At 44.3% G+C, this 14623-nt stretch overlaps 1 protein-coding gene across 2 annotated transcripts in view; it reads right to left on the bottom strand.

The window, feature by feature from the left end:
- Window positions 1-10311: 10311 nt before the first annotated feature.
- Window positions 10312-14623, bottom strand: part of MYC (MYC proto-oncogene, bHLH transcription factor) — a 7956-nt gene continuing 3644 nt past the window's right edge. For both annotated transcript variants that reach the window (XM_023728194.1, XM_023728195.1), the window contains exon 3: window positions 10312-14163. In XM_023728194.1, coding sequence (XP_023583962.1) covers window positions 13601-14163 — 563 coding nt within the window. In that variant the 3' untranslated portion in view covers window positions 10312-13600. The remainder of the gene's footprint in view (window positions 14164-14623) is intronic.

Here is a 14623-nt window from a genome sequence, read left to right as displayed (position 1 = left end):
GGCCAAGGAAACTCCCTTTCAACTGATTGGCTACTCACAGCAGATCCCATCATGGAAGTGATCACATTATTATATCCAATCTCGTTATGGAAGTGATCACAACATCATATGACTGCCAAACCTCTGAGAATCATGGCCCAGCCAAGTTGACACACAACCTTAACCATCACACTGGTATTCCAGGCAAAGCTAGGACCCCCAGTACTTTCTTCAAGTCCTTTTCTTCATGCTGTCCTGGTAGCTCAGCTCTCAGCAGTTCCTGCTATATCTCCTTTTGTGCTTTGGAGTTGGCTGCTGTGTGCTAAGGAAGCAAAGTTTAATTACTATTGACTTCCTTCCTGCTGCCGGCTTCCCTGCCATCCACTTGAGATACTCCACTGGCATCTCATCCGAAGCAGAGCCAACATTCTGAATAATGACCTGGAGTTCATGCCTGTTGGGGAGGTCACTGCACCCAACCAGAGTGACAGCCAGGCAGTGTGAGTCAGGTACCAGCTAGGACTAGGGTGGGGATAGATGTATAATCCTTCTCTTGGTTATTCCACTTGTTTCCCTTCTTTTCAATAGCTAATTATTATTTTTACAGCTTATGTAAAATACTCTTCTCATACAACTTCAAGTCACCCTTTCCCACCAAATTGCTTCCCATGAACCTATTTTAAATAGAAATATTAGAGCTCCAGGGAACCATGGAAATGTTAAAGGAGAATAAGTGAGAAGGCATGTTATACGTTTCTAATTAGAACATATTTAACAATCTGTGTCTCTCTTCCTCATTCATTCTGCACACATTGTTTATTGAGCATCCTCCATATGCCAAGTACTAGGCAGGTTCCAAAGATACAGTGGTGAACAAGAAGAAGGACGTAACCTTCTTCTGCAAGAAGCTTACAGCTGGAGAAAGGCCAGCAGTTCACAGAAGTAGCTTATCTCTGGGACTTGAAGAATCAGCCAGAAGTGGAGTTCAAGTCTCCCAGTGACCAACAGCTCAAACCTGTAGGTTTAGTCCAAGCCTTTTCAGGCTCACTATTCTTTATTTTTGTTGTTAGTTGCTGTTAAGTCAGCTCCAACTCCTGGTGACCTTACACACCACCGAATGAAACGTTGCCCAGTACTGCGCCATCTTCGTGATAGTGGATGTGTTGGAATCCCTTGTTCTGGCTATTGTGCAGTGCCTTTCTACCTAGAAGGATTATCTTCTAGCATTATATCGGACAATATTCTGTTGTAATCCATAAGGTTTTCATTGGCTGATTTTTGGAAGCAGATCACCAAGCCTTTCTTCCTAGTCTATCTTAGTCTGGAAGCTCCCCTAAAACCTGTCCACAGTGGGTGACCTGCTGGCATAACTTCCATCATCACAGCAGCATGTAATCCACCACAGTACAACAAACTGACAGACCATTTTTCTTTACCATTCATTTACTCCTACGGCCTCATTTCACATCTCGAAGGATTTAAAGGGAGAGTCAATCTTAAGTCAGTTCCGTCTAGCAAGAAGAAAGAATGGAGTAGTTGCCCTTTGCCCTAGGCACAGGGATGCAAACATGGGTAAATCCAGTCTCTGTCCCTAGGAAGCTCACAGCCTGGAAGACACAATCACAGTTCAGTGTGGTCAGTGCAAAGGTAGAGGTAAGCTTGAGCCTGGGGCTTGCCTAACTGGGGTAGTGATGCCAGCACGGAAACACGACATGATTTTAGGTGCTATACAGACTTCCTAAATAGCAGGAATTATGTCAGTGTATTTTTAGTGAGTATGAGGAAAAAGTGGAGGGCTGGTTGCATAGTGGTTAAGTGCTACAGCTGCTAACCAAAAGGTTGGCAGTTCGAATCCACCAGCTGCTCCTTGGAAACCCTCTAGGGCAGTTCTACTTTGTCCTGTAGGGTCGCTGTGAGTCAGAACAGACTCGACGGCACCTAACAACAACACATGAGGAAAAAATATAAACACCGCCTCAGTCCCGCGTTAAATCTTCCTTCCTTCCTTCCTTCCTTCCGTCTTTTGACAAATATGCTCTGAGTATGACTCTGTGTCTGGAACTGTCTAGCCTCTGAGTATCCAGCAGTAAATGAAACATCTGAACTTTCCTCCCCTCATAGATTTTACATTAGATTCAAATACCTGATTTAAATTTAAAAAGTGAAATAACTCAAACAAGGAAATCCACAAATAGAAAGAGGCAGGAGAGTGTGGTGGCTCCTCTGGAGCCCAGCTCCCCAGCTGGCTTGGTAGGTGAGCTTGGGCCGGCTTCCTAACCTCCTTGTACCTCAGTTTCCTCATTAGTCAAACAAGGATAATAGTCTCTGTGTCACTAGGGAAGGAGTCCTGGTGGCGCAGGGCTGTTCTGACCACTGCGTGAGTTGCTAGTGTGTAATGCACGCAGTGCCTGGAGCTCAGGAGGCGCTATATAATTGTTCGTTAAGTCTTTTTTAAAAGTGCAGGATACGCATTGCGGAAGATGAAGCAGTGACTCACATTTGGGAAGCTTGGCTTAGGGCATCTTGACAAGTACCTGGAAAACTTGTTACTAGGCCAAATTCCCAGGTTCTCCCCTAGAGGTTTTGACTTAGTAGATTTAGGAGTCCCCCGGTGGCGCAAACAGTTAAGTGCTCAACTACCAGTGGGAAGGTTGGCAGTTTAAACTCACCCAGAGGCGTCTCAGAAGACAGGCCTGTCCATCTGCTTCTGAAAGGTAGTAGCCTTGAAAACACCCCGGAGCAGTTCTGCTCTGCACACGTGTCGTTGCCATGAATCAGAGCCAACTCAACAGAAACTGACAACAACAGATTTGGGGAAAGGTCCGGCTTTTAAAAAGCCCCCCGCCCCCAGGACTCCTGAATCTCGAAGGACAAACTAACAAATAGTTGAGTTCAGGGGAAGATAGGCAGTGGGAACGGAGGGTGCCAAGAGGCAAGACAGAGTGGGTGTGTTCGTGAGCCTGTGAGAATTCTGTGGTGACAAGGGTGGCCGGTATGTGAGGCTGCTAGTTAGCTCTGATTTGGGGATATAATGTAACTTGTCCCCAACACCCTGAGCATGCTGAATCAAGTTTAATGGAAACTGCCAACAAGAAGTGATATGAAATTTTGAGTCGTTTGCATTTTAGGGCGTTTATACATTGCACCCAGAAGCCCAGAGCAGCCGCTCTGAGAAAAACTGATTCCAAGGGGGATCTTCAATAAAGATCTGCAGGTAGTCCACAGGTTCCCAGTGGTCTTATAGGTTTTCAGGAAGCTCATCTGGGAAGCAGTTTGAAGGAATAGTATTTCTGAAGGTCTCTTCGATAGTCTTAGCCTGACTAAGAAAGCCCTCTGGAATCTGATGGACTTGGGTTCAAATTCTGACTCTACCTTGAACCAGCCGTGGGACTTTGGGGAGACTTCATAGGTGCTGTAGACCCCAGTAGTCTCATCTGTAAATGAGAATCATGGACAAAATGAGTGAGGCAAGGGGAGTGAAGTGCCACTGCTCAGCATACAGTAAACGCCCATCAAGTGATAACATGTTATTGACTTTTTTAATCAGAAAACACGAACTGGCATCCGGCAACTAAAGAAAGAGGAAGAAATGAGCAGCACTTGCAATGAGGAACCTGTTTATTAGGGACTTTTGGAGAAGAAAAAAATAGGAAGGGTGTGTGGCTAAAAGAAAATATTTGACTAAGAGCTGAGAGTTTAGTTCAGCTTTCTGGGAGACTCCAGTGACTTTGCACCCTAAAAGCACAGAGTAAAGAAATGCTTGGATTGGGTGGTGGGAGCTCAAAGTGAGGGGAATCGAGGTACCCAAGTGGGGATGCCCTTATCCACACATACCCCTGAACTGTGTGTCAGTCCACCTTTTGTGGCTGGGAGGAGGAAAGAAAAAGGAATGGAGGCCAGGGTGGGCGGGAAGAGAAAGCCCTACTGAAAAACGGAAGGAAGAGACCTTAGGGGCGGTTTGCTGTACAGCCCTCAGAGGGCTGGAAGGAGAAAAGGAATTGGCCTCAAATGAACCGATCTCATGGTTCCCCTCATTCCAGTCTGCTCTAGCCAGCGAGTCCAACCAGGATTATTAAGGACCTACTGTGTGCACCTCAGAGGCAGTGGTAGTTCAGTGGTAGAACTGTCACCTTCCATGATGGAGACCCGGGTTTGATTCTCAGCCAATCTACCTCATGCGCAGCCACCACCCATCCGTCAGTGGAGACTTGCATGTTGCTATGAGGCTGAACAGGTTGCAGAGGAGCTTCCAGATTAAGATGGACGAGGAAGTAAGTCCTGGTGATCTACTTCCAAAATTCAGCCAGTGAAAACCCTATGGATCACAACAGTCCAAAGTGCAATCAATCATGGGAACGGCACAGAAGCAGGCAGCGCTTCGTTCTGTTGTGCATGGGGTCACCATAAGTGGGGGGCTGATTCAGTGACAGCTAACAAGAACAGCAACAACTGTGCGCAAGCCCCAGCTGAGGCTCCAGCGGAGTTGATCTGTGTTGCAAATGCAGCCCTAAAGGAGCTTACTCACTGTAGGAGAACTCCACCTGTCAGAGGGTGTCCTTGCTTTGCATGGTCCTGTGGTCACTGGGGTGGAGTCTCGGTTAACACTGAACTGTGCAAAGTAAGGACTGATCACAGCTGCACAGAATCCAGAGAAAAATTAGCACAGAGCAGTCCAAGGTGAATATCAGAAGGCTATGCAGAATCAATTGGGTTTAATCGGGAAGGGATTCCTGGCATCAGGGAGTTTCGGTCAGGCATTTGAAAGATGGGAACATGGGCTGCCAGAAAAGTGGTGGGCAGGCATGTTGGAGGCCTCTGGTATTTCTTTCAGAGTTCCATTATCAACTCTGCCACTTCATTGCTCTGAGGCCATAATCTGCCTGTGTCTAAGTTTCCTCACTTGTGATGGTATGGTAATTGGACAATCCTACCTGATCACCTGGGGAAGCTTGATTATTGACAGCAGCCCCAGTCACTCTCAAAGGTGTCCTGGTTTGTATTAAAAAAAAAAAAAATTCAAATTGATTTTTTTTTTTTTTTAGTTTTCAAATACAAAATTTAAAATTACTATACCATATTAAATATACTTTTCAAATGATAATTTTCCGGGAAATTCTGGATATCCAGCTTCCCTAATCCAGAGGGCTTCCCAGATTGAGAACCTCTGGAGTCAGACCACCCGTTAGCTGTGTGACTTTGGGGATTCCTTTAGACCCCCCTTCCCCCAGCCCTGGTTTTCTCATTAACACAATGGAGATAATAACTGTACATAATCTGCAGAATTGTTGAGATGATTAAATGGTGTATACAAAATCCTTAGCACAATACCTGTCATTTCTTAAATGATAGTGAAAAAAAAAGTAAGATGTGTGTTGAAACTGCAGAGTTTATTTGATTCGGTATTCGGAAATCCGTCTAGATGGTAACAGTGGAGATGCTGGGTGGACAGCCCACCTGCTATCAGCTGTGTCAGTGGGGCTGAACTCCAGTACCAATTATCTCTAACTGTAGGTAATTGAAGATCTGAAGTATGTAGCTGATGGGACCGTGAGACATGACCCAGAAGATGTTACTGCCCAGGAGTTGATTGTACCTTATTATGGATTTCAGGGTTCCTGTCTTCTTTGCATTTTTGTTTTTTCTTCTCCAAGTTGTTGTCTTGCCCCAGAGCAAGGCAGTATGATATTTTGGGGGAAATTTGAATGCTCCATTATTCAGGGTTTTTTAGTTGCATGGAACAGAAACTCCTATTAGCTAATTTAGGCCTAAAAGGTATTTGCTGGAAGGACTTTGGGGAGTTTCCAGAACTGATGCGGAGCTGGGAAACCGGGGTTAACACAGGCTTGCTCTAGGCAGTGCCAAACGTCTATAGAGTTGGACAAGTTGGTGCCTCCAGGGACAGCTGCCAGAAGAATGTGCTCGTGCTATTATGGTCTGCCCTTGGGTCACTCCAGTTAAGATTCAAAGTCCTGGGAGAATGAATCTGATTAGTCTCCCTTGGACATCTCTGTAACTAGAGGAGGGCCTACTAAGACCAACCACATCGGGTAAGCGGACATTCCAAAAGGAAATAAAGTCCATTGTCCAAAGAAGGGGAAAGGATGCTGGGCAGATCCAGAGCCACAGGGCTCACTAAAGTGGATTTAAGAGATTTAAAGTCCTTGGGTGGCACAAATGGTTCGCACTTGGCTGGTAATAGAAAGTTTGGAGGTTCGAACCCACCCACAGAACTGTGGAAGAAAGGCCTGGTGATCTGCTTTGTAAAGATTACAGCCAAGAAAACCCTATGGAGCAGTTTGACTCTGTAACACATGGGGTCTCCATGAGTCAGAGTCAACTTGATGGCGTACAACAACAGACGCTTGAGTTATTGTCCCAGCCTGTCCTGAATATCTGTGTGCCCTGATACAACCTGTCCCCGCCTGGGTCTCAGCCTTTTCATCTGTAAAACGAGCGGGTCAGCTCACATGACGTCTGGGGCCTTTCTGCTGGAATGTTCCCTCGTCCTTGGCGTTTCCCACTGCTCTGATTCCCCATTTCTATATGTTGAGACCCCCAATCTTTCCCTCCCTGTAGTCACAGGTGGAGAAGTCAGAACAGTTTCTAAAGAGTGGACCGCTGGTAGGAGCCCTGCTGGCGAACCCCACAGGCCAGTGTGGGAGGCATTCCATGACAATTTTTCAAATTTATTGTGGAAAAGGCAGCAGCAGTCTTGCTGCCAGGGAGGCAGATTTGTGAGGTGAAGGAAATGACAGGCTGGTTTGTGAAGGAGGAGGGAGGGTGTTGCCAGGGTCCTGGAAAAAACACCTCAGGATCCTTTTCTGGCCTGAGTAAATCTGGCGGCTGTTCAGGGCTGAGGCGCAAAGATGTGGTTTGTGTCTGTCTCTGAGTTCTTCACGCTGCGGTGCTATTAGGCCTTGGAGAGGCTCCCACACCTCATAAAAGTGTGTCTGTCGAGCTTCGTCTGGGAGCTTTCCAGTGTCACACAGGGTACTCTGTTGAAAGTTCAAAGCAGCTGAACGGCTTTAATACGATGTTAGACTGGCACAGGTCATTGTGATTTCTGAAGCTTGAGGACCTCAGCTCCTAAAGTACGACAGTGGTGCGAGATGGCAGGCTGGGAGTCAGAGCAGACTGGGCTGCAGCGTCGACTCTTCTAGTTCTTCCTTCTGCAGGACCTTAGGCAATTTGCCTAAAGTTTCTGAGTTGTTTTTCACATCTGTAAAATGGGCATAACAATAGTTACCTGTATGTAAGTTTGGAGCCCTGGTGGTGCACTGGTTAAGAGTCTGGCTGTCAACCCAAAGGTTGGCAGTTCAAATCCACCAGCAGCTCCGTGGAAACCCTACGAGGCAGTTCTACTCTGTCCTATAGGGTCGCTATGAGTCGGAATCGACTTGACAGCAACAGGTTTCGTTTTTGGTTTTATATGTATGGTTGTCACGAAGACTTAATGAGAAAATGCATGTGAAGTGCTTGGCACAGCACCAATCCAAATCCAAACCAAACCCATTACTGTCCAATTCCAATTCATAGCAACCCTATAGGACAAAGTAGAACTGTGCTATAGGATTCCAAGGCAGTAAATCTTTAGGGAAGCCGACGGCCACATCTTTCTCCCGCTGAGCCACCAGGCCCCTGTTTGCACAGTACCAGTCACACATAAAGCATTCAGTAAGTGGTCAGTAAGTGTCAGAGTGGATCACAAACAGATAATTGTCCACCCATGTTCATTGCAGCAGAGTTCATATTGGCCAAAAGGTGGAAACAGCCTAAATGGCCATCAGCAAATGAATGGATAACAAAATGCACATACAACGGAATATTCCTCTGCCATAAAGAGAAATGAAGGCCCAATGCACGCTGCAACACGGTGAACCTAGAAAACATTATGCTGAGTGAAACAAGTCAGTCACAAAAGGACAAATTTCATAGATGATTCCGCTTACACAAAATATCTAGCATAAGCAAGTGTATAGAGATCCAAATTTATTAGTGATGTCCAACGGTGAGCAGAAGGGGTGTGGAAAGGAAGGCACAACACTTAGCGGGCCCTGAGCTTCTCTTAAGGGTAAATGGGCACAACAGTAGTCCTGCACTGTCTTTTTGATTGTTGGTATGCTCGAGTCCATTGTTGCAGGCACTGTATATTTTGAGTGACTTCCAACCTAGGGGGCTCATCCATAGAGTTTTCATTGGCTAATTTTTGGAAGTAGCTGACCTTCTACTTCACCGAGCACGATGGGAAAATTTGGGAATGGTGGTGGTTGAACATCATGATCAATACATTTAATGTCACTGAACTGCACATGTGAAGAGCGTTGAAATGGCAAATGTTTTGTCACCTACATATTTAGCACAATTAAAAAAAAAAAGAGAGAGAGGGAGATTAAAAAAAAAAGTTAGTATCGATGCTATGGAGCCCTGGTGATGCAATGTTAAGTGCACAGCTGCCAACTGAAAGGTAGGCGGTTTGAACCCACCAGCCACTCCAAGGGAGAAAGATGTGGCAGTTTGCTTCTGTAAAGATTGCAGCTTTGGAAACCCTATGGGGCAGTTCTTCTCTGTCCTAGAGGGTCACTATGAGCCGGAAGCGACTCGACGGCAATGGATTTGGTTTTGGTTTTGGATTGCTGTTCCTATTTTTATTATTATTGCTATACCCCAGTTGGAAAGACCTCACTCTTCCCCTAGAGCTGGCACCCTGAATTCGGACTTCCAGCCTCCTAGACTGTAAGAGAGAAATTTCTGTTTGTTAGAGACATGTGCTATTTCTGTTACAGCAGTACTAGGTAAATAAGACACCCAACCTCTAGGCCGTCAGACACCCCCACAATACTTTCTACTTGCTAATTCCTCTACTCTGCACCCTTGAATTTAGTTAATTGTTTGTAAAAATACATGTTCAATGTCACTTTCAGCACAAGGTGGGTACATAGTAGGTGCTCAATAAATATTTATGAAAGAATGAATAATTCCTGTTATCACTATTTTGTCGGTTCTGTGAATGCAGACAAGTTGCTTAATCTTTCAAAGTTTCAGGCTTCTCATTTGTAAAATGGGGGTTAGAAAAAGAATTTACCTCGTAATGCTTTTGGGATGAGATAAAATAACCCAAGTAAGGTGTTTAGCACAAAGGAAGCATTAACTGCTACGTTGGTTGTTTTTAGGCTGTTTTTGGTTGTTCGTATGACTTTGGGTGAGTAGTTTAACTTGTCTAAAGGTCAGTATTGTCCCATTCAACGATTGGTGTTCAGCTGGTTTGTTGTGAGGGTCAAGTGAGATGGGGGGCTGGCATATGGTTCTCGGTAGTTGCAGCTGAGTTGTCTCTAGCTCCTGGCAACCTCATGCACAACTGAACACACAACTGTGCCATCTTCATGGTTGTTGGCGTGCTTGAGTCCACTGATGTGGCCTCTGTGTATTTTGAGTGCTTTTCAACCTAGAGCACTATATTGGAAAATATTCTGTTGTGATCCATAGGGTTTTCATTGGCTGATTTTTGGACATAGATTGCCAGTCCTTTCTTCCTAGTCTTCTTAGTCTGAAAGCTTGGTTGAAACCTGTCCACCATGGGTGATCCAGCTGGTATTTGAAATTCTGGTAGCATAGCTTCCAGCATCAGAGCAACATGCAAGCTACCACAGTACGATGAATTGACAGCGGTGGCACAGAGTAGATGTGTAATAAATGTCAACGGTCTCTTCCCATGCTCTCCCCTCCTGCACCCCTATAGATCCCTGACTACATTGGAGTGTTTATGCCTTAATAGACTGACAGGGTGACAGCAGGAAGAAAGGGTTGGAGATTATGGCTAAGCCTTGGACTTTGTTTAAAACAAAGAACATTCCTATTAACCTCAGAAGATCTACATCCCATTAACACTTGTTCCCCACAACTGTGTCTTCCTAAAGAGTTTACAGTAGACTTCCTGTAAAGATTACAGCCTATGGGGCAGTTCTACTGTCATATAGGGTCGCTATGAGTCAGAATTGACTCGATGGCACACAACAACAATACTGAGTGAAATAAAATTAAATCCAAAATACAAAGTCAACTCAGAGTCGTTTAGAGTCACCTCAAACCGGTTTGACAAAGCAAATATTCCTGGTGTTTCCTCTAAATTTAGAGTTAATCTAAATTGTCCCCTGAAGGAGCTGGAGCAAAGCAGGGTTATTGCTATGGCTTTAGTGGTGGGTGGTGCTCAGCTGTTAACTGAAAGGTAGGTAGTTTTAACCCACCAGCTGCTTCACTGAAGAAAGATGTGGCAGTCTACTTACATAAGGATACAGCCTTGGAAACCCTGTGGGGCAGCTCTACTTTGTCGTGTAGGGTCACTATGAGTTAGAATTGACTAGATGGCAATGGGTTTGTGTTTGGTCTCCTATCAAATGGGCTTGTGATGGTCTATAACCTCAAAGGAGGAGCCTTTTGTAAAGCCACCTAGTGTATTTATAGATAGTTTTGGGGAACATCCGTCAATATTTTCAAGGCTACCAATTATTTATTATTGGAAAGAAATGCTTCAGTGGCCTTCAGTGTGCATACTAAAAAATAATTACTGAGTGAGCCAATTATAAGTTATTGCCGACAAACCTCAGAAAACCCCTTATAGCAATTTTTTTGACCTCTTTCTCAAGCTTTGCGCCACAGTTTGTCTAAGAGACCAGTAGAGAACTCTACTTCCATGTCCAAGCTGTGCATAGCCGAAATACTTAGGCAGGGACTGTGAAAAGTTTGTTCATTTTAAAATCGGATTGATTGTTTTTATAATGTTGATCTCCTTTGTGGCTTCGGCATGGCAGCATAAAATAACATTTCCTTCCTCTTTATACATTCCATTCCTAAACAAAACCACCCCCAGGAATTCCCTGGAGTAGTCATTAATTCCAGAACAGTGTCATGGGTAAGAAGCATAATTGCTCCTAGCTTATTTTTTTCCTGCTCTATTTCTGAGCAAATCGCAGGCTCCTCCCCTCCATCTCAAACTCTTGATTACGGTCATCTGCAACATAGATTGCACAACGCCCTAGACCCCTGGGACTCTGGATGGGCCGTGAGGGCCAATTTGTATCGGAGTCAAGATCAGCCCGACTTTCTGGTAAGGAGTTGGCATCTGTCTTGTTTTCAGACCATGCTCTGGCTGCGTAATGTGAAGAGGGGCCTAACAGGTAGTTGGAATTATTCCTGTCCGTCCCCACAGCCAAGCTTCGCATTTCCAATGTTGTTTCCTGATGATTTGGAATAGGGAGCTGTTTTCCTAGCGAGAAACACTTTCTCCCATTCCAAGAGTTTGCCCAGACTCAAGTGATTCAAGCTAACACTTTCCGTGTTCCCAGGTGAGTCACCCCAGGCCCACACTCCAGCCTGGGGCCACAAAGGGGCAGAGAGGAAACTAGGTTGCCCTCGCTTTCCTAACACTTTGAACCGCTCACCTTCTGCGGATGGTATTTCCCTTTGAATTTAGAATACAGGGTGTAACAGCTTGAAGCTATTAGGGTGGGACTTAGAACCCAAAAAAGAGATCAAGAAAAAGACATCAAGGGCTTAAATAGATTACCCTAAGGATCAGAGCCAAAGACATTAATTATTTATTGATTTTCTGGGTGATGGTGATGGTGGATTAAAATCCCAAAGAAAGACAATGAGGTAATTAGAACAGAGATAATAACTTCTTCTTACACACCGGTTTCTGGTTTGGGCTGTGGGTTCTCAGAGACTTATAATTAATAGTATCTTCATCCAAAAATGCCTTCATGGACCAATGGTGAACATGTGTCAGGAGTGTCTGTGTGTGCAAGAGGTCGGGAGGAAGGGGAATTGGTAGTTCCCAAAATAATGACTCACATGACGAAGAGTAGGTATGTTTTATTTTATGCTCTGCACAGTAGCATTTCCAAACTGGCTTCCTCCCAGGAGCAACCAATGAATCTCATTTAACAAATGGCTAAGGTAAGAATGAACAAGCACTGGGCTTCTTAACATGGAAAGACAAATTAAACTGTGACCAACCATATAAAAAACAAAATAAACAAACATGAAATAAGCGGGGACTGATGTTCTACCAGATGGAAATGTTGAAAACTTAGTCATCATTACTAGTAACCCCTGTGTTCTTCAAGCATCCAGCTCATTGTCCACCGGCTTGTTTGAAAGGCAGTCTAGCATAGGTTAAGAGCAGCCTGGGTTTGAATCCCAGCTCTACTTTTTGCTATCAGAGAACCTTGGGCAAATTTATTAGTCTTTCTGTGCCTCCGTTTCCTCCTCTGCAATGTCGGGTAAATCACAGGATTGCTGTGCAATGAATATAAATGTCTTAAATAGTGCCTAGCAAGTAACTAGGGTCTGATATTATTATTACTGTAGTTGGTCTATCAGGCCTAAACTCCAAAAGTGTTCCTAACCTCAGCACTTTTGACACAGGATGAGCTAAAGCATAATGAAGTGTTATGTAATCCCAGTCCAACATAGCACCCAGATTCTACCTCTTACTATCTGTGTGGCCTCAGATAAGTTACATAACCCCTCTGAGCTTCCATATTTCCTTGTTTGTAAATCAGGGTTAGTAATAACTTTCCTCCCAGAGCTGCTGTGAACTTACGAGATAACCCAAGTAGGCAGGCAACAAATTCCTACCTTTCCGCCACCAACTCTCACTGGGCAGAATTCCTGGGCTTGAGTTGAGCAAGGGAATACTGTGTGTTAACTCAGCTGAAGGGATTTCCATTGCCACTTTTCTCCCCACGCCTGGTCTATATCCCCCATTGTATACTTAACTGTTATCTTTCACCTATTCCAGCAACTTTTCCTACCTCTAACCCTCTGACCAGCCTTCTCTTGCCCTTTCATTCTTTAAGTATCAACTCTGGCCCTTATCGCCAATCTCCAGGAAGCATCTTACAACCCTTAGAACCTAGAAGACTATAAGGTCTTCCTTCCCCCCACCCGTTTTAACAAAGAAAAGCCCTGGTCTTTCCTAAAATAACTTCTTTCGCCATCTTTGTAAGCCCACCTACCCTTCTTAAGGGTCAAATTCTGTTAATTTGTAATTGATGAAAAGAAAATGGTTTTAAAAAAAAAGAACAGAAACAAAAATACACTCACAACTTAAGATTTGGCTCAGTTATATATTTGCCAGGTATTTTATTTTTTCTAAAAACCATAGAAAAAAAAAACAACTTTAAAAAGGAAAATGTACTTAAATAAAAAAAATTATGGTTTATAATACATGGTTTGAAATCTTGTACAATTGCTATAAACGTTTTATTAAAGTTATTTACATTTAATGGCCATATTTACACAGGAAAATTGGGGAAACTTTAGAATTTTTTTAAAAACAATTCTTAAATACACATCTGCCAAAGACAAGAAAAAAAAGAAAAAAAGATGGCAAGCATAAAAAAAGTTCTTTTATGCCCAAAGACCCATTTGAGGCAGTTTACATTATGGCTAGACCTTTCAGTCCCAAGACCCAGCCAAGGTTGTGAGGTTGCACTTGACCATGCATTTGAACTAAGTTCATACCTAATGAATTGTGGCAGTTCTGCCAGAAGGAATCTTTTCCCTTACTTTCCCTTAGTAACAAGTGAGAGAGCGATTCCAGTCCCTCCGATAGGTCAACTTATTCACAAGAGTTCCGTAGCTGTTCAAGTTTGTGTTTCAACTGTTCTCGGCGTTTCCGCAACAAGTCCTTTTCTGAAATGAGCTTTTGCTCCTCTGCTTGGATAGACAAGATGTACGCTGTGGCTTTTTTAAGGATAACTACCTTGGGGGCCTTTTCATTGTTTTCCAACTCTGGGATCTGGTCTCGAAGGGCAAAAAAGCTCCGTTTCAGCTCGTTCCTCCTCTGGCGTTCCAAGACGTTGTGTGTCCGCCTCTTGTCGTTCTCCTCCGTGTCTGAAGACCTGGGGCTGGCACATTTGCGGTTGTTGCTGATCTGTTTCAGGACTCTGCCACTGTCCAACTTCGCCCTCTTGGTGGCGGGGTAGTCCTTCCTGGTGGAGGGTGGGGCTGCGTAGTTGTGCTGATGGGTGGAGACATGGCATCGCTTGAGGACCAGCGGACTGTGAGGAGGTTTGCTGTGGCCTCCGGAAGAGTGTGACCCCGCTTCTGACCTTTTGGCAGGGGGCTGCCTCTTTTCCACAGAAACAACATCGATTTCTTCGTCATCTTCTTGTTCTTCCTCTTTAAGAAAGGAAATAGAAATTACAGGTTAGCAATGGTTCCTTACAGCAATCAATGACCAGATTAAATGAATGCTATGTGAGTATAAAGCCCTATTATGTTAAAGAGGACCCTGGGTCCCCACATGGGACAAAGTGATCCCCAAAGAGAACCAAAGTAGAAAGCGGTCTTCTCCCCAGAAGCCTCACAAAGGCAGGAGAGTGATAGTTGGGGTTACAGCACAGGCAAGAAAACTACAATTTACCAGGGTATAACATCGATGCCAATGCTTACCTAAGACTTAATGAGGCTTTGGACACACCCAAAGCAAAGCGCATTCGCAAGCACCTCCTATTTTTAAGGGACTTTACCAAGAACACTTCAGGTGTTGCAATGCAAATGATAGCTGCAAATCTCTTGGTTATGACTATAGCAACTCCCTATTTCACTGGAAGTGCAAAAGGGAAAAAAAAAAAAAAAA

Source organism: Trichechus manatus, unplaced genomic scaffold, assembly GCF_000243295.1.
Source record: "Trichechus manatus latirostris isolate Lorelei unplaced genomic scaffold, TriManLat1.0 scaffold00022, whole genome shotgun sequence".
Classification (NCBI taxonomy): Eukaryota; Metazoa; Chordata; class Mammalia; order Sirenia; family Trichechidae; genus Trichechus; species Trichechus manatus.
Note: the sequence above shows the minus strand (reverse complement) of the source record. Positions and strands in the feature narration are given on the sequence as shown.